General features: G+C 47.9%; 1 protein-coding gene across 2 annotated transcripts in view; it reads right to left on the reverse strand.

The window, feature by feature from the left end:
- LOC142903642 (vang-like protein 1) overlaps nt 1-16,079 on the reverse strand; it is a 32,987-nt gene extending 16,908 nt beyond the window's left edge. Inside the window, exons 1-2 of one of the 2 annotated variants that reach the window (XM_076049396.1) lie at nt 15,893-16,079; nt 9,143-9,293 (exon numbers count right to left, since the gene is read on the reverse strand). In XM_076049396.1, the coding sequence (XP_075905511.1) occupies nt 9,143-9,293; nt 15,893-15,963 (222 nt within the window). In that variant the 5' untranslated portion in view covers nt 15,964-16,079. The remainder of the gene's footprint in view (nt 1-9,142; nt 9,294-15,892) is intronic. The other variant, XM_076049397.1, reaches the window with a different exon arrangement.
- Nucleotides 16,080-17,932: the final 1,853 nt, after the last annotated feature.

Raw genomic sequence — 17,932 nt, forward strand, 5'->3', positions numbered from 1 at the left:
CGCTCGTTCAAAGCAGGTTCTGTTGCAAGCACCCAGAGCCGGGGAGGCGTTGTGATTTTTTGTTGTTTTTTTTGTTTTTTTTGGACGCCTTGGCCGTGGACCAACACCTGTGGTATGTTCTGGCACTGAGCGGCGCCAACGTTTTTCCACTTTGTATTCTGATCCGCGTGGCTGCGCAGGACGGCGGCCCGAGCCAACCGAGAGAGCGAGTGGAGTGTACGGTTACCCGGAGAAATTCCCTCAAGAGTCTTTGAGTCACAGCACAGAACGAGTCGAGTACGAGTGCTCGCGTTTCAGTCCTTGCCGATGAGACGTAACGTAACGATATAATAAATTCCGCAGGTGCTCGGTTATTTGAACAACATTCCTCAGCAGCACTCCCCGCAGTTTTCCTACGTGTGGCGACTGTCACGGTTTCACTGCAGTACAAACACAACTTAAACAAAACTGTCACATACGTACTGTACATATACAACTGGTATCGATATTGTGATATTGGCGCGTACTTTACGAGTGTGAGGAGAGTACTTAATTATTATTATTATTATTATTATAGTTAGTAGTACTGATACCCGAACAAACCAACAAAGAAAAAACACAATGACAATGTCAATCACCTACACACATTAGAAAAAAATAAAATATTCCCTTCCAAACATGTTAGCATCAGATTCAACAGGAAGCTACAATCGGATGGTTTATGTGTAAACAGATGGATAAAAAAAAAAAAAGATATTTCGTACCACCAATGTGAAAATGTGAACTGGTCTGACAATAAAGTTCCTTGAATCCTTGAATTTAATGGAGATCCGTTGAGTTTAATGCAGCATCAGTGATGCACGGGATGGAAAATCCTGATCCGATACGTGGGCATCAGATGGGTCTTTTTCATAACATGCAAACAGTCTGGTGGTCAGTCTGTTTTCCACTTCCACTTGATCCCCGCGTCCAATCGGATTGGTCGAGGGAGTCGAGGACGAGCGCTGGCACGGCGACTCGCTGCGAACGCGGTGGACGCAAACCAACCGAGTGGACGTCGTTTCAATCGGCCGTCCTTCCAGTTGCTTTGCATGGGGCGGCCACACGATGCTCCCACAATGCACTTTGTCCAGTGGGGAGGACACATCACGCAGCACTCTGGATGCAGCACGCCACGGCGGAAAGCATCTTACAAAGCTTTCAACGCAACTTTCTCCTCCACCCCACCACCCACTGCCCTCTTTCTCCGGCCGAGCGTGAATAAAAAGCTATTGTCTCTCACGGCGAGCCAAGTTTGTCCGCTAAAAGCTCACACGTCGCTCAAGCTTTCAGCAGGGCCGCAGAGAAACGCACTCTGCACACGCAAAACACACAATTCCCCCCCGAGAGAGACGTTCAAATGCGCTTTTTTTTTTTCCCCCCGCGTCCGCAAGACGGGCTGCTGCTCAGAACTTGTCAGGACAAGGAGGGGAAGCGGCACTTGAAAAAGTTCCCCTGGTGCTAATTCGAGGGGATAACGTGGTGCGTGTGAGACAAAGAGGGGCTGACAGCTGAGCCAGGCTTGATTAAGAAGTAGATTGTACTGGATTGAAACGCCCTCTTCACAAACGTCAAGGAACTTTGAGGAGCGGAACACGTTTAACCTCCGGAGGCAGAGAGCTCTGTGTGTGTGTGTGTGTGTGTGTTTGCCAAGTGAGGGCACATACCAGCAACACATGACAGCTTTGTAAGGTGTGTATTTATAGGAAGGCAAAGGTCATTTTCTTGTGTGTATAGGCTTATCAATTAACATGCATGTATAATAAATAAACATATGTTATTAGCACGGGACAATGCATGTATGTTCAATATTTGCAGTCGGGCGATAACCCATTTACCTATACAAGTCACTGAAGTTTTAATACTGATGGAAATGCATTTTATTCTTTATGATACAACAGCCGTGAAGAAACGAATCCTTTCACTAGCAACATAATTGTGATGCATAATTTAAAAAAAATATATGAATATGAGCAAATTAGTAAATGCACCAGCACGGTGTAGCACAGATATTCGACCAACCATTTGCAAAATGGAAATTGGCCCAATCAAATGCAAATCGTCATTTGCTGCGTGTCCCATACAGTGTATATTTTCTTTCTTATTGTTTTGCTCAGTACTGCGAATGGCTCTTAATCTAAAAAACATGACAGGAAGAAAAACAGATTTTTTTTTTTTGGCATCTGTTATCTGAAAAAAAAACAAACAAGTGCATTTGCAGTCACAGCAAAAATTTCTGGCGCTCCGACAACCCAAAGAGCATTTTAAGTACAGAGCGAAACGACACCATCACCGTTTACTACAACTATTAATACTTCTACTACTAGTACTAGTACTAATACTACCAGTCGTGAGATGAGATGAGGTGAGGCGAGGTGGACCTGCCCTCTGTCCTACCTGGCTCGGCTGGGTGGACGGCCCAGAACTGCGTCCGGGGAGAAAGTTGCTCTGAGCATCTTCCGCTATGGTGGCGGTGGTGACAATCAGTGGCTTCACCTCCTCCGCAGCCTCCAACTCCTCCAGCAACTCCAGCACCTGCTCCCCGGCCTCCCCTGGCTGCCCCGTGGGCGACTGCATCCTCTCCAGCTCCTCGTCCCTCAGAACTTCAGCTCAGCACCGCAAAAACCTCGTCTGCTGCTGCTGCTGCTGCTGCTGCTGCCGCCTGATCCATGGCGCACGTGGGTGCGACCTCGGCCACCTCCTCCTGATCTGACGGCCGGCTGCGCTTTATCCCGTCTTTATATAGAAATCTTTCCCATCATTCCTTGGGGGAGGCATTGTATGGGACGGCGCGCTCTCTTGCCACATAATGTAAGGGGCTTTGTGGGAGGGGAGGGGGGGCGCAGAGGAGAGGAGGGTGGGATGGATGGAGGGAGGTCAGATGATGATTATCACGGGGGAGGGTTGTGCCGATTGGTGGCGAGGAAAGGAGGAGTGATGGATGGATGGATGGATGGATGGATGGATGGATGGATGGATGGAGGGCAGAGGAGGAGAGGAGGAGTCAGGAGTCAGGAGTGGAGGTGCACGGTGAGTGGATACAAACACATGAAGGAGAGTAAATTCACAGAAAGGGCGATCAGCCACCACGGTAACCCCGTCCTCCTTCCTGCTCTCTCCCTCCTTCTTCCCTCTGGGCATCCACTCTCCTCCTCCTCCCCCTACCCCCCTTCATTCTCCACTCGTCCCTCGCCTCAGCACCACTCTATGTCCATTGCTTCTGACCCAGTGAGCACCACTGCTTTGTCGCGGTGCCACTGGCAAGGCTCTATGTGTGTGTGTGTGTGTGTGTGTGTGTGTGTGTGTGTGCTAGCGAGTGTGAGAGAGTGTTTGTGGAAAAGACAAAGCCAGTTTATCCAAGCGACCGACCGACACAAACACAGCAGCATGACGTCTTCGGCAGAAAAGCTTCTGTTTCAGTCGGCGAGAGTCACTGGTGCATTTTAAAATGCGGTTTGTACCCAAGAGGTACAGTGCGTAACATTCTGCCATCTGGTGGTCAGATGGACTGACCACTAGACTGCAGTGCTTGCCTGCACACCCTCCTGAGCTTGCCAGTAAACTACGGGAGACATTGTCCACCTTCTTCTTCTGTGGTTTATTTGAGGACGTCGGTGTTCACCGTCATTAAGAAACACTCTGTCAGGTGACCTGGATTGTGCACACCAGGCTTCCTTAGGAATATGCAAAATGCAAAATAGCAGGTTACTGGAAGCAAGACCCTTGCTCTATGTATATAATTAAATATAAATAAAACCCATTCCAAGGGTAGAAAAAAACCAAATAGGACTATAAACTTTTATTAGTGTATTTATGGGCAGTATTAAGTATTAAGCTTTTACCACTATAAAAACCATAAATCAAGCCAAATCTCACAGACTGCATGTTTAAAGGGCTTCAACCTCTTGCTCTGACTGCCGCCGTTCATTCATGTGACAGCAACTGACGACAAACGGGGAGCATCGCACATCATGACGTGGCAATAAGAATGACACCGATAACAATTAAGACATCAACCACAGACACACACATCACTGTCAGTGTCTGTGTCAGCACACATGGACCTGAATAAAAGTGGCAGTCGACCAACTTACTGTTCAAAGACTGTTTTTGTCTTTGTGGACCACCCTTTTACCACAAACACACACTATTAGTGTGCACCTACAACGACACGAACCTCATTGTGCACTGTGGACTTCTTTTCACAACACTACATGTTAATATTGAGTTTCCTTCCATTAGAATAGATAGAGCAAAATCTCCAAACCAGAGAGTTTCTCAAGCGACATTCGAGTTGAAAGTGATTTTCTTTACAAATCTCTCACGCACACACACATACAAAACAGTGAAACAACCACAAAGCTCTGCGGAATCCTTCCTCACAGGAGCCAGGATTCACCTTCAGAAACCCAAAAACCCACTGGGTGTCGCTGGGTGTCGCTGGGTGAGGGAACGGAGGCCACGTCAAAAAAGCTGAAGAAGAGGGAAAAGCTCAGAGAAGTCGAGAGACTTGGTGCGACCTCGACCGACCGGGTGGTTCAGTGTTTGGTCTTCACAGAGGGAAGGTGCGAAAGCGTTTGACTGCTGATTGATTGATGAGCGTTTCAAGTGTTTTGGTGGAATATTAACAGAATACTGCAGAAAAAACTGGACTGGCCAACGCATTTCTCAGAGAACCCCTGGAGAACCAACGTCTTGTCTGATGCAACCAACCCTTTCATACACTTCACACCAGCGTGTCGTCTAATTCTGAGCGAACACCTCCAGGCCAACCCACTCCGTCCCGCCCGTCGAAGGAATACTCCAAAAATACCCGGCTGGTGTGCGGAGGGAGGCGCTAATTCTCGGATAATGCTGCGAGGTTCTAAAACGTATCGCATTTCCCGCCGTTTGACACGCCGTCGCGCTCGCTAAGCCGCAAAAAAAATAAAAAAATAAAAGAACACGCCTCCGCCGCCAATCTGACCTGACTTGCTCTCGGCCTGCCCGGATATCCAGTTTCATCAAACTGACCCGATCACACATGGCGTCCAGGGCCGGTCCACCCGCTCAGCTTCCCACCAGCCGTCGCTCAGGCAGGCTGCTGCTGCTGCTGCTGCTGCTGGATCTGACAGCACTCAGCCTCACCTGGATGTGTTGCTTCTGAGCGAGCGCATTCAGAGCCCCCCCCACCCCACCTCCACACACTCACACACATTCAGCCTGGAGCCATCGGCCTGCCTCCTGGATTTGGAGCGAGCTGCCTCTGGTGCGCTGTTCAAACATATCAAGGAATCTCAGGAATAAAAAAAGAAGTTTGCGATTGACTTCTTCGGCTGGCGGGGAAAGTTCTCTGAGGAGAAAGTGTTTTCATCCAATAGGATGCTGGGCGACGGACGTTGACAGGCAAAGGCTGAGTTAAGGGCCAGAGGTGAGCAAACTTTATGACTGGTGGGCCACAGTGGGTTGTAAAATGTGACAGAGGGGGGGTAGCGGAGCAGCGGCAGGTGGATGGAGTGTTTTGGTGAGCCACCTCATAGGAGGAAAACATCTGTCATGGGATCTGTAGACTACATGTTGCAACCAAATCAGTGTCTTTGAAGCCCCACGGAATTTAGCTCTTTATTGAAATGATTCTGAAAACGTGGAGGAAATACAGCTCTTTATGACTGACTCACTATAAATATGATTTCTTCAAGCTCGGTGTGCCGGATTAAAATGATTAATGGGCCGCGTTATGGCTCTGGTCTGAGCGGTTTAAACAGGCCGCCAAAATAAGAGGGGGCGTTTGATAGGCGCTTGTGGAGAGTGGAGCTACATATCGTGTGGACGCAGGTATTTGCTCTTGCAAAAAAAAAGTGCCACTCTTTTCACGAGGGGGGAAAATCAAATGGATGTTAACTACCTGCTTTTTTCTAAATGAAAAATTAACTTTTAGTGAAATATTAACAAATATTATTATAAATATTACAACATATTACTATGTTATATTATTGACCACAAGACAAGATACAATTTTGCCTTATTACTATTATTTTACTCTTATTATTATTTATCATAATGTATAGTTTTAAATATTGCATTCCACTGTTTGCACAACACTTTAAGCACCTTTATCTGTATTTGCCGCTTTTTAAATCTTTTTAAGTTTGTACTTTTGTAAAACCTATATTTAACTCAACACCTTTTTAAATTCATTCCTTGAACACTTTGAAAACTTTTTCTCTATCGTACTGCACAATCACGTCAGGTTTTGCCACACCGACATTTCACAGCCGTGTAAACGTGACACGTGACAAATAAAATCTTTCGAATTTTAGTACGTTGTTGCAATGCTAAGCTAACAAGTCTGATTAGAAGTATTTTCGGCATTTTTCAGATCTTGATTTTTTTTTTTCCTATCTCACAAAAAGCAGCAGCACGGTAGCGAGCAAAGCTCTGGCTCGTTGACTGTTTACACCACAAAACACCATCAGACAGTCAGACAATGGCCCTCCTTCTTCTTCTCCTTCTCCTTCTTCTTCCCTCTGCCAAAAAAAGCAAAACAAAACAAAACAGTCCCGGCGCTGAGACGTGAGAACTCACAGCCATGAGAAAGTGCTGGAGCTGGAATCCGAGGACATCCCAGCCTGGAGCGTGTTGCACCGTCAGGCAAAAAAAAAAAAAAAAAAAACTCTGAATAAGTCCAGACGGCGGCGGCGGCGGAGTGATGAGTAAAAATTAGACTCCGAAAAAAAAGCGACGCACATATGTAGGGAGCGCTAATGAGTCTCGCCACAAGGGAGAGCGAGAGCCAAGTAGGTCAGGAGGAGATGGCAACTTTAATGACTGAGGCATCTGCGCTTGTTTGTGTTGGAAACTCTTCCCTCTGCCTCTCGCGCAAAATAAAGGCCAGTGTGCCAGTGAGACTGGGTCAGTCCTGCCACCACCTGCATGCTACAGCTCCAAACTCCAACCAAAGAAGAGCAGCAGGAGGGGACAAACAGTTTCACACGTTGACTAAAGAGATGATTTATCAGCAGCTGGTGCAGCATGAGAACATATCGAGACGGTTCCCACCGCGGTCCAGACGGCCCCTCCGCTCAGCTCCGCGCCGTCCCGGCCGTCCAACCGACAACAAGATCAACACGTCAAGGCTTTCATTCAAGCCAGTGGTGTAGTCTCTCTGCGCCATAAGCAGCTCTACGCCGTATGACTACTAGAAAAGGTTCCGAATTAACGTACAACCACTAAGAAATGCGGCAAAGATACGTATCGGTATTTTTTTGGGACACTCTCCCGTTTCGAAATGTGATTTAAAGGATGTGCTAGGTTCGGATCTGTCGGACAGTCGGCCAATCGTCTCCCCTCGAGCGAAGCGCGCACAATCTGAGGCGGCAGCACACCAGCGGTGAGTCACAGCGGCTTCTCTGCCCTCCCCCCCCCCCCAGTACCCAGAGCGCTCGCATTCCTCAACCTCCACCCGGGGATTTCGCGCCCCGACACGCCAGAAGGTGCCCGCCGCATCGGACCGGTCCCGCCTTTTTTAATCCGACCCCAAGAAACATAATCACACGTCTCGGCGCTACAAAGACAGAAAGAAAAAACAAGTTGCTGGATTGACGGTTTGACAAGAAAACACCTGTAAAAAAAAGAAAAAAAGAAAAAAGAAAGTGGGCAAAGCGTGGCCCGAGGATTACGACGCTCCGCAGGGCCGCCAGCGAGCAGCCAACTCTCCTACCTTGTATTTCTCTCTGATCAGATAATCCAACACATAGTCCATTCTGTGGGCCTCCAGTCCCTGACATGTCTGCATGATTTCTGATGATGATGATGCAGACTTTTCTTTTTGGACTGGAACCGAATTAAAAAGAAAAAAAATAATCACATATGAATAAATAAATAAATAAATAAATAAATAAAAGTTAAGCCGTTGAGGCTTGGTCTAATCCATCAGGGCCGGGAGTGGGGGTGGAGTTGGGGGAGGGGCCACGGATGCAGACTTTCTATGGTGCCGCAAAGGCCAGCGCTGGCTCAGGTGTGGATGGAACAAATTGCATGCAAAGGGGAAGACTGACCCTGCCGGCCTCGGCATCCTGAAGCGGACGACGTGGACTTCCAGGAAGTGACCGCCCCGACGGTGCCCACAGATGGACCGTTCCCCCCCCCCCACACACACACCACTTCTGCACTCAAACACCAGATGGCCGGTCGTCCGCCCGCCCGCCCGCCCCATGACTCTTGCTAAATCCTGCATTCAGCGGTGTGAAATCCTGCACTTCACACCCAGGCCATCAGTGACGTGAGATTTGGTCCATCCTTCAATCAATACACCTTAATATTACCCTCAATATGACACTATGGCTGGAGAATCCATAGAGAATCACACTGACACATCACATCGCCTTCATACAGGGAACCTAGTGGAGCAACACATAGTTTCCAGTGCAGTTATATCATAATTCAGACTCAGTAACTAAGGCCACTGTTACTGTCCAAACTCTTTCAGAGGTTCCTCAGCCATCAGTTCACCAACACAAAACTCTGTGACCTTCAGCTCTGGTCCAAACTGGTCCAATAAACTGCACATTGTCGTATGAGAGACCAACGACACGATTACGAAGCAAACTACTAAATTACTAACTGCATTATAAACTGCAGATGATTCTGAAAATAAATCTTCATCTTCTCCTCCAACTGTCATGGTGGCAACTGGATCTCCAGGTTGAGCTCAGTCTCAGAGGCTCTCAGGTTCTTATCCAATCACAGGACGCCTACGTGGGAAGTTCAGCATAAAGCGGCTAGCCAGTCTGAGCATCGCAGACTCCAGATCTGATTGGCTATCGCAACTGACGGTGGTGCGTTCACTGTCAACGAACAGGAACATGCAACGTCGGTTCTGAAGGCCTAAGGAAGATTCCATAGAACCTGACAACACAAGCTAGCTGAAATATGACTGGATAAAAACTCTACTATAATACACAACAATGGAAGCAGCGCCACCAAGTGGATATTACATGATGTGAGAAGACTATGCTAAATAACTTTACTGTCATATTTATGGGAGTGTATTTTTCCAAGTCTGGTTCGGGTCAGCAGAGAAGACCTCGCTGGCCCTGACGGCCCGCGTCAGCGACAAGGTGAGATCCTTGGCGGCGCCCCCTACCTGGAACTGCTCCCCGTGGTGGGCGGAGTCGCCCAGCAGCGGCTCGGCGGGCGGCGTGTTTATGGTCACCGACTTCTCCGAGCGGCTGTCCTTGCTGCGGGACTTGTGGTGGTGGTGGTGCTGCTGGTGGTGATGGTCCCGACTTCGCTCTCTGCAGGGACAGAAAGCGCGGAGAGGAGCGTGAGATTTCTTTTGCAATGCAAATAATGCAATAATGTGCGGAGCGCAATCGACGTTACTCCCAGACAGGGATTCTTCTGCTCTCAAGAAACAAAGTGTAATCATTTAAGAGGTGTCTGTATATCCAAGGTACCAAAGTGTTTCAAACAGATGGTCTTTAAAGGCATTTTTGAGGGCCACAAATATTTATGATGTGTTAAAGATAAATAAAATATATAATTTCTTCCTTTAACAGTTATTATATCAAGGAATTTTGTCTTTGTTTTTCATTTGTATTCATTAAAATGCTGAAGGGTGGCTCAATGGGTCTTAGGACAGGCTGAAAATATGCTCCTGTGCCTTTTCAGTCATGATTTCGTTTTTAGATGACGCTGTTAAAAATGTGAACGTGCAGTCATTGTTTGTGTGACTTGATAAATCTCAAACTCAAACGTTGCCTGAGTACATTTCAGAAACTGTACTTTATTACTTTCACTTGAGTAAAGGAGTTGAAACATCACCTTGACTTTCACCAGAGTTTTACTTTTGCACTCGTATCCATACTTTTACTTCAGCGCAGAATGTGAATACTTTTGACACCTCTGCTGGTGGGTAGCCTGCGCTACACTTCCTTGTATAATCCACGCAAGCCCCCAAAGACTATTCTTCCACTCTCCCAGTGTCTTTCTCTTTGCCCTATTTTGCAGCAGCAGCAGCAGCTTGGCAAACAATAAACAGGTCACGGGGAGAATAAAGACCACAGTGTCCTGCGTCCAAACAAACGATCGGCAGCGCGATAAGAGCGGAGCAGCTGCACGAGAATCAAATCATCCCTCCGTCTCCGTTTCCGACGACGGACTGTGGCCCCCGTGTGAAGCCCCTCCTCCGTCTGGCCTCATCAGCGCGTCACCCGAGAGCGCCAACGTCTGCCCCCCCGCCCCCGACATATGAGCTCCATCAGGGCGGACTGACCCCCTGTACTCACAGCCCTAATCCTGTGCAGCCTGAACAGCAGGTCTCCTCCTGCATCCTCCGCTGGAGGAGGCAGAATAAAGAGGTACAAGCATCAGCAGTGGAGCTCCCGTCACTGTGTCAACCTGTGACCTGCGTGTACCACTGGGTTACCTGCAGGGGTCGGGCCGGGGCGGGACTTTTACAAATGATGAAAAAAAAATATTTTTGACAGACTACAAAGAAAAATAAATCAGTTTATGTGGACACGCTATCGTACTTATTCGAAAATTAAGAACATAAATGTTACGTAACCGCCGTGCGCCCTGACACAGACGGCACGAAAGCACCGAACAGCTCGCAGCACAACAACAACAACAGAGAGTAGAAAGATCAGCGAGTTTTACAAACGATAGTTGAAAATGTTTTAAAGGGTTTTATTATCCGAGGCTGCTATATTCTACTTAGATTTCCCAAAGAGAGATGCTTGGGGTTGATGTGGTAAATTAGCACATTAGCCTATTAGCCTCTTAAGACCGTTTGCAGCCACCTTTCTGACAGAACAAAAAGCCGCGTTCAAAGACACATCGGTCTATTTGATGACAGCGGGTTGTGATAATCGATGCGGTTGTGCGGGTCGTGAAAAACCCTGACCCGTGCACCACTAGTCCCCATCCCCTTTGACCGGTGACCTCAATCAACGTTCATTCATTCATTCATTTCAATTATTTTCTAACCCCTTCGTGTTGCTTCACGCAGGGTGCAAACACAAGCAAAAGTGTTTCGGCCTGGAGACGGACGTCCGATTTATTCAGTTTTTAAGACATGAAAAGGGTGAAATATTCTAAACATAAGGCTTCATGAGCTCGATAAAAAGCGTTAGATTGACTAATATGGCACCCTAACTCTTGATATTGGGGGAATCAGCAGGACTCAGAGCTGCATTACCAACACCAGCGTTCTGGTTGGAGCCAGTTAACCCGCCTGCCTTCCGCCTCACCCATCCTCCCCTCCCCTCCCACCCCACCCGCCAGCCATTCTTGCACTTCCTTTTTAATGCTGACGCGATTTCCTCTGAAGGGAAAAATAAACACTGGACTCACTGGAGAGTGAGAAGACCACCGTCAACAGCCAGTGGGCCTCAATGGCCAGCAGACAGACCTGCAAACCCCTTATCTAATAAGTCCAGGAGATTAGCGGGGTTGACGTAACCTGGTAAATATATTACAGCCATCATTCCTCCCTTAAACAATGTAATGGCTGCTGCTGTCCGGGGTGCGGAGGGGGTCGGCTCGGTCGAACTCTGTCACTGATTAGGATTATTAATTGGGTGGGAGGTTGGGTCCGTGGCGCCATCACATGGCTACTGGTCAGCTACATTTATCAAATTGAAAGAATGAATTATTCAGCTTAGATCCACTTATATCATCGTTATAATGTTTTCCACATCCAGAGGCGTCTCATAGCTCTTTGCACAGTAAGCATGGACACACAGAGTTGGCCCAATCTACTCAATGAGGTCTCGCCCCAACAGCAGAATACCAGCTGTGACTGCAAAGCGACCCTGGAGGGCTGCATCGGAATGACAATCAACTCAAGGCATTTGAAGTTTGGTCCATTTTGCTTCCTTTGCCTCGGGGCCGGGCGTCTTCCTGCTCACTATTGTTGTAGTGCCGTTCCACAAGAAAGATCCAAGTTTGGTTTTAGTGTTTTTGCACCAAAAAAGAAGTAAAAGAAGAAAGAAACACAATATATTTGTAATGCAAAATACAGCTGAGAGGGAGGGGAAGCACAGGGAGGCTCATACAAGGTCCACTAACATCTTGACAATAAAAGCTCTTGGTGAATCAAACTGTAGGGGAAATAAAATCAGAACAATAATAAGCAGTAGTAGTTTTGGTGTAGAAATTCAATATAAGAGAAAAGCAATGATGATAAAAAAAAAGTATAATAGTAGAAAGGCATCATCCAAGACAATGTTGACAGAACTGAACAGCCAGTTGCAGAATTCAAAGGCTCACTAAACTTTTCTAGATTTATTCTATGACAGTGAATGGCTGCAAAACACACCAGCACCTCAAAAAAAACAGAAGGCAATGTTCCAAGCCTGCGCTCGGACAACTTCCTGTCACGGGGGGGGGGGGGGGGAGGGGAGGTTACAGCCCCTCATTATGAAAGGTTGGGTCGTCTCGTCTCCTCAACAGAGGACAGAAAAAGGTGTAAAAGACGAAGCAAACGCACAATTGCAAGAGGCGGCCGCAGACGGGAGGACGTGGGGGGGGGGGGGAGGAGGAGGAGGACCTGCGGGCAGCGAACACACGAACACACCAGCCTCTGTGTCTGCGGCTCCTCCCTGCTCCCGCCTTGTTTTCCTAACACCCCCCCACCACCACCACCACCACCTTCCAGCGAGCTTCCAGGGGTGATTGCACTGTGTTGAAACTCACCAGCAACACACACACACACACACACACACACACACACACACACACACACACACACACACACACACACATGCATATATGCCCTCATCAGCATGCAGCCGAGATCGTTTGGTATTCTGACTGCAGGACGACTTCCAGCCCTTGGAAACCTGTGCAGCACATAGGGAACAGCAAGTTGTGTGTGTGTGTGTGTGTGTGTGTGTGTGTGAGAGTGTGTGTGTGTGTGTGTGTGGGGGGGGGGGGCTGGCATGAAGGGAAGGGTTCTGGCAAGGTGGAGGCACAGCAATTAGGTCCTGGGAACCCCTTTTTTGTTTTTTCTCTCCTTATTCCAGGCACGGGCAAACTACGGCCCGCTAAGCTTTTTAATGCCGCCAAACCACTGACTTTGTTGCAATTTTGCTTTGGTTTATTTTCAATTGATGATTGATTGATGATAGATTTTTTTTTTTCCTCCTTCCTACACACCGTCCATCTGCTGCTGCTGCTCCGGCCCCTCTGGCACATTTTAAAACCCATTGTGGCCCCACCGGTCACAAAGTTTGCCCACCTCTGCCTGGTTCAAGCACATGAGAATGATAGCAGCTATTTAGGAAGCGGCCGCGGGAGAGAAACACACACACACACACACACACACACACACACACACACACACACCCAGAGTCATGTCACATGCGTCTATGGTGCTGGGAAAGAGGAGGGGGGCCTAACCTAGCATGTCAGACCTAGGGTGGAGGTAGAGCTGGAGAGGTCAGAGGTCAACTCAGCACAACTTGTCATCCCGTCAACGTCACCGCCTGGCGACGGGATTCCGCCTCCTCTTTCGGAATAATTCCAATTACAGAGGAATGTCAGATTGTTCCAAAAGATTTGGGGAATTTTCTAGCGGGCCTGCCAGGTTGGGAAAAAAAAAAAAAAAACTTTTTCGTGGGACCATATAGAAGTTAAGGCTGCCAATTCCACTGAAAATATCTGATGACTCTTCCTGTTTGAAGATTAGCTTTACAGGCTCTGAATGAAGGCTCGCAAAGGCTTCAATTTCCTCCAGCCTTTTTTTTGCCTTTTTCTTTTTTTGCAAATATCAAATTAGAGGCCAGTCAGCGGCTTTCGGGAACAGTCATTTGAGACGCGGGGAGTGGAAGAAGCACAAAGCCGGAATGTCCTCCTTCTCCTTTTTTTTTTGCTGTCACTCAACGGAGAGACTTCAGAAGGAGAGTCGGGGCCATCGGTGCTCTAACCGCCGCCACACGCCTACATTGCTGCCCCAACCGCCATTTGAGTTTGAAAAAGCGCGACCTCTTCGCCTCGCCCACCCCCAACCCCGCCTTGACCCCCCCCCCCCACGCAAGGACACATTCCTTCTTCTGGGAATACCGGTGAAAGGAGGACGAGGACGGACCCTTGTGAGGAGTCGCAACTCCAGCAGAGGAGGGACAGGAGGGGGGAGGGGGGAGTCCAGTGCGAATTAGCTTGGGGGGGAGGGGGGCGGGGGGGTCTGGAGGGCTGGGGGGCAGCTGTCACGTCGCCGTCATACCAGGACGCGGCTTTCAATCTTGTTTGTTGTGTGCATTTTCTGGCACCGTGTGAGAAAAAGGGCGAAGCAAATGGAGGCACTGACGAAACACAAAAATCACACAGCGCATTTGTATGACACCCCGAGGTGCTCGATCAGCTAATGCAAAAACTCCGTGCGAGCGGTCACACCGCAAACTCTTCCCTCGACCTCTTCTTTCCCTCTCGAGTCACTTTATTTGCCGCTACGTCGCATAACCGTACCTACATTCAGGAAAAACAAAAGAACACCCGAGAGACGAGACTGTCGTCTGCGTCCGTCTTTCTCTCTTCCTCAACAAGCCTTTGAAATCGCTGCTTCATTGAGATGGAACGCACCAGGCTCCTGACTGCTGACATGAAACAAAAGTGTGTCCCCCGGAGGGCAGGTGGCGCTGGCAGCAGGAGATATACAGTGAACAAGCTGGGAGGGGCCGTCAGGGAGTGGCTCTCATCTCCTCTCAGTGCATCTGCGGAGCCATCAGTCAGCCAGCCAGCCAGCCAGCCAGCCATCAGGGGCCTCTCCAGCACCTGTCTCTCTCCCCACTGCCCTTCCTGGGACCTGTCAACGCTCCGCTGCTGACGGGCTAATGTGCCTCCGCCCCCCGCACCCCCCCTCGCACTTGAAGGACGAGCGCGCATGGAGAACCGCCAGCCGCCCCAAGTTTCACGCTGCACCCGAACTCGCGTGATGGGATCCGGTTTCACCGCCTGCCGTGTATCAACGTGGATTTAACAGGAAGTGAGCGGGAAAAGAAAGTGTGTTTCGGTTTTCACACGTCCGTCCGCGAGCTCTGCGACCACAGTTTTTTTTTTTACCTCTGTGCATTAAAGAAAAAGCAAGAAGTATCCCGATAAAGTAATAAGAAAAATAAGAAAAACAGAAATACAGATAAAATAATAATGAAAATAGAAACATAGAAATATAATAATAATCTAAAAATAATGCAATATTATAAAATCGGGCTTGAAAATTGATGTGTAAATCAGTGGTTCTAAACACACATACATATATGTATACATATATATACATATATATACATACATATATACAGTCTGAGGACCCACATTCTTTTCCTCATCATGAAATCACGACCCAAAAATAAAGACACCAGGCCACTTTATATCACATTTCGTAAAGAAATTACTGAAATGATTGCATTGTGTGCTCCGCAAAATAAAAATGCCAAACATTTTCTCTATAAATGTGTATGTATATATTTTAAAATAAAAAAAGGTGAGGGGAAACTGCCCACAAAGTTGCGACCCAATCAGAACTCTCTCTGTCGCTCTGTGACCCACCAGTGGAAATAAATACGTCAGAGTCGCTTAGCAAGCAGAGGTCCGTCTGTTTGTCTTTATACATGTGTCGTGAATATTTCTCGCATTTTGACAAATTCAAATCAAATGCAACTGGTTGTGAGTTTTAAGGCTAATAAAAAAACACAGAAATGAAAAGTCTGCTCTAATTCTTTTCTTGGCGGGGAGGTTGAAGGTTTTGGTCTCGGTGGCAGCAGAAACACGTAAAAGGAACTTTACAGGACAGACGTCTCACAGCGTGGAGGGGGTCCTTGTTAAAAATACGCATCGCTTATATTAGGAAAAGAGAGGAAACGGACCGATCGAGCAGGCAGGAAGTCACGCTCACCCGTGTCGGTGGGATCCCCGCGAGCGGCCAGAGTAGTAGGAATATCCCGAGTAGGTGGACTCCGTGTCCATGGCGGAGGTGGCAGTCCAGCTGGGAGCGGGGGGGGGTCTTTCCCTGGCTCAAGAGTCGGTCGGGCTCGGCAGCGACCCGGCGGCTTCCCGCTGAGGAAACGTCATCAGCCTGGAGGGGCAAAGACACCAGAACTTTTCAACAGTGGATACTTGGATACTACACACCTGTTCACTTTACAGTCAAAGATATTAAAATGTGAAGATTTTGTTAAATATCAAACCCAACAAACGTTCGACAAAGGTTTAGTTTAAAAGGGGAAACGTGTACTTTAAGAGGTTCTTTTTTTTCCTTTTTTTTTTTATTTGAAATTCCACGTGTCCATAACATTTAAAAAAAAACAAAAAACAAAACCGTTGTGTTTCTGTTTCGGGAGTGAAACTCTGGAATAATCTGAGCAAAGAGTTGAGGAAAAAAGTCCAAATCTGAAACAGGTTGCAAAAATACATCAAGAGATGATACTTTGAAGGTAAGGTCATGACCTTTCAATGGTGTTTGTTTTCTTTCTTATTCTTATTTCATTCTTATTCATGTCTTGTGTGTTAAAGGTGGTGCGGAATTATTAAAAGCAAGGGAATTTCAGTGTGGTGGGATTCAATCATATTAGTCTTCACTTCTTCACCCCTGCTTTATGAGTATGTAAATTGTAGCAGTACAACTGCATCTCATTTTGTTGCTTTTGCCATTTCTCTTTACACTTTCAAAATAAACTAACCAACTCACTCACTCCTACAACAACCTCTTATGAGATCAAGTCGTCCACGTTTTGAGGAACAGAAGAGTTTTGGCAAACGTGGAAGGGATTTTTCTGCCCTCCGATATCTCGGTTCATCTTCGGGCTCCACATGAGCCCTCCGGCCGAGCCGAGGCCCAGCCCGACTCCTCGGGCCGGAGCTTCCAGCGCTAGTACCAAGATTTACGACATGATTTTTACGGCTCTGGTTGCCCTGAGAGAAAAGTGGTTAGAAAGAAAGAGCAAGAGAGAGAGAGAGAGCGAGCGAGCGAGCGAGCAGCCACTCCCTCCCTAAACGTTACTGTGACTGAGTGAAAATGCAGAGTGTTCAGGAAACACTGGTTACTCTGATACCGACGACACACACGCACGTGCAAGGAACACCTTTCTTTTGCGTGCCCACACAGACAAAAAAGAAAGAAAAACAGCAGCCTTATCTGCCACTTGAGGGAAACACACTTCTCTCCAGGTCCAAAAATACACCGTGGCACAAAACAAGTGGTGTGACCCACTTCTGAGCAGTGCAGAGTCGGCACATCTGTGAACAACTCTGCTCTGTGTGTGTGTGTGTGTGTGTGTGTGTGTGTGTGTGTGTGTGTGTGTGCGTCTGTCAAAGACTCCTGGAAATACTTTGAAGGCTGCACAACTGCATATTTGGATGTGCTCGTGCAGCAACTTCTTTGCTTTTAAACATCTGAATCACCCTTGGCCTGGTAGACACGGAGTCTGGAGGGACTCCAGCTACCGACTCCTCTGACCAAATATCCTCACTTCGCACGTGAGGGGTCCAAATGAATGCAAATGTGTCGTTAAACGGCGGCAGCGTCACCTTTATGCCGCAACAGAGTGGAAGCGCAAGCGGTGGAAATGGCTGCTTGGCCCGACAGAAGGAGCAGACGAACGAGAAGCCTCGAGGATTCCTAAAAGTGGCAGAACAAACAACTTTTCTTCCATCTCTCTGCTCCTCTTACTCAATAGGAATGTCATTATATCAGAATTCTACCACAGTGCGACAGCGCGGCGGTGGGACTTGTCTCACGGGAGTTTGAAAAACAAAAACAAAAAAAGGAAAAAGATGTGCAATCTGTGGCCGCTGAGCAAGTACGAGCTTGTTTACCGCGCCGACGTGAAACTGGCGACGCTGCTGCTGCTGCTGCATCTCCGCCGCTGAGCCGCGTCAGCTGACTGAAATAATTGGGCGCACGTTTCGGCGGCGCAAACAGCGTGTGAAAATTCAG

This window comes from Nelusetta ayraudi, unplaced genomic scaffold (genome assembly GCF_046127955.1).
Source record: "Nelusetta ayraudi isolate G7.1 ecotype Tasmania unplaced genomic scaffold, CSIRO-AGI_Nayr_v1 ptg000114l, whole genome shotgun sequence".
In the NCBI taxonomy this organism is placed as follows: domain Eukaryota; kingdom Metazoa; phylum Chordata; class Actinopteri; order Tetraodontiformes; family Monacanthidae; genus Nelusetta; species Nelusetta ayraudi.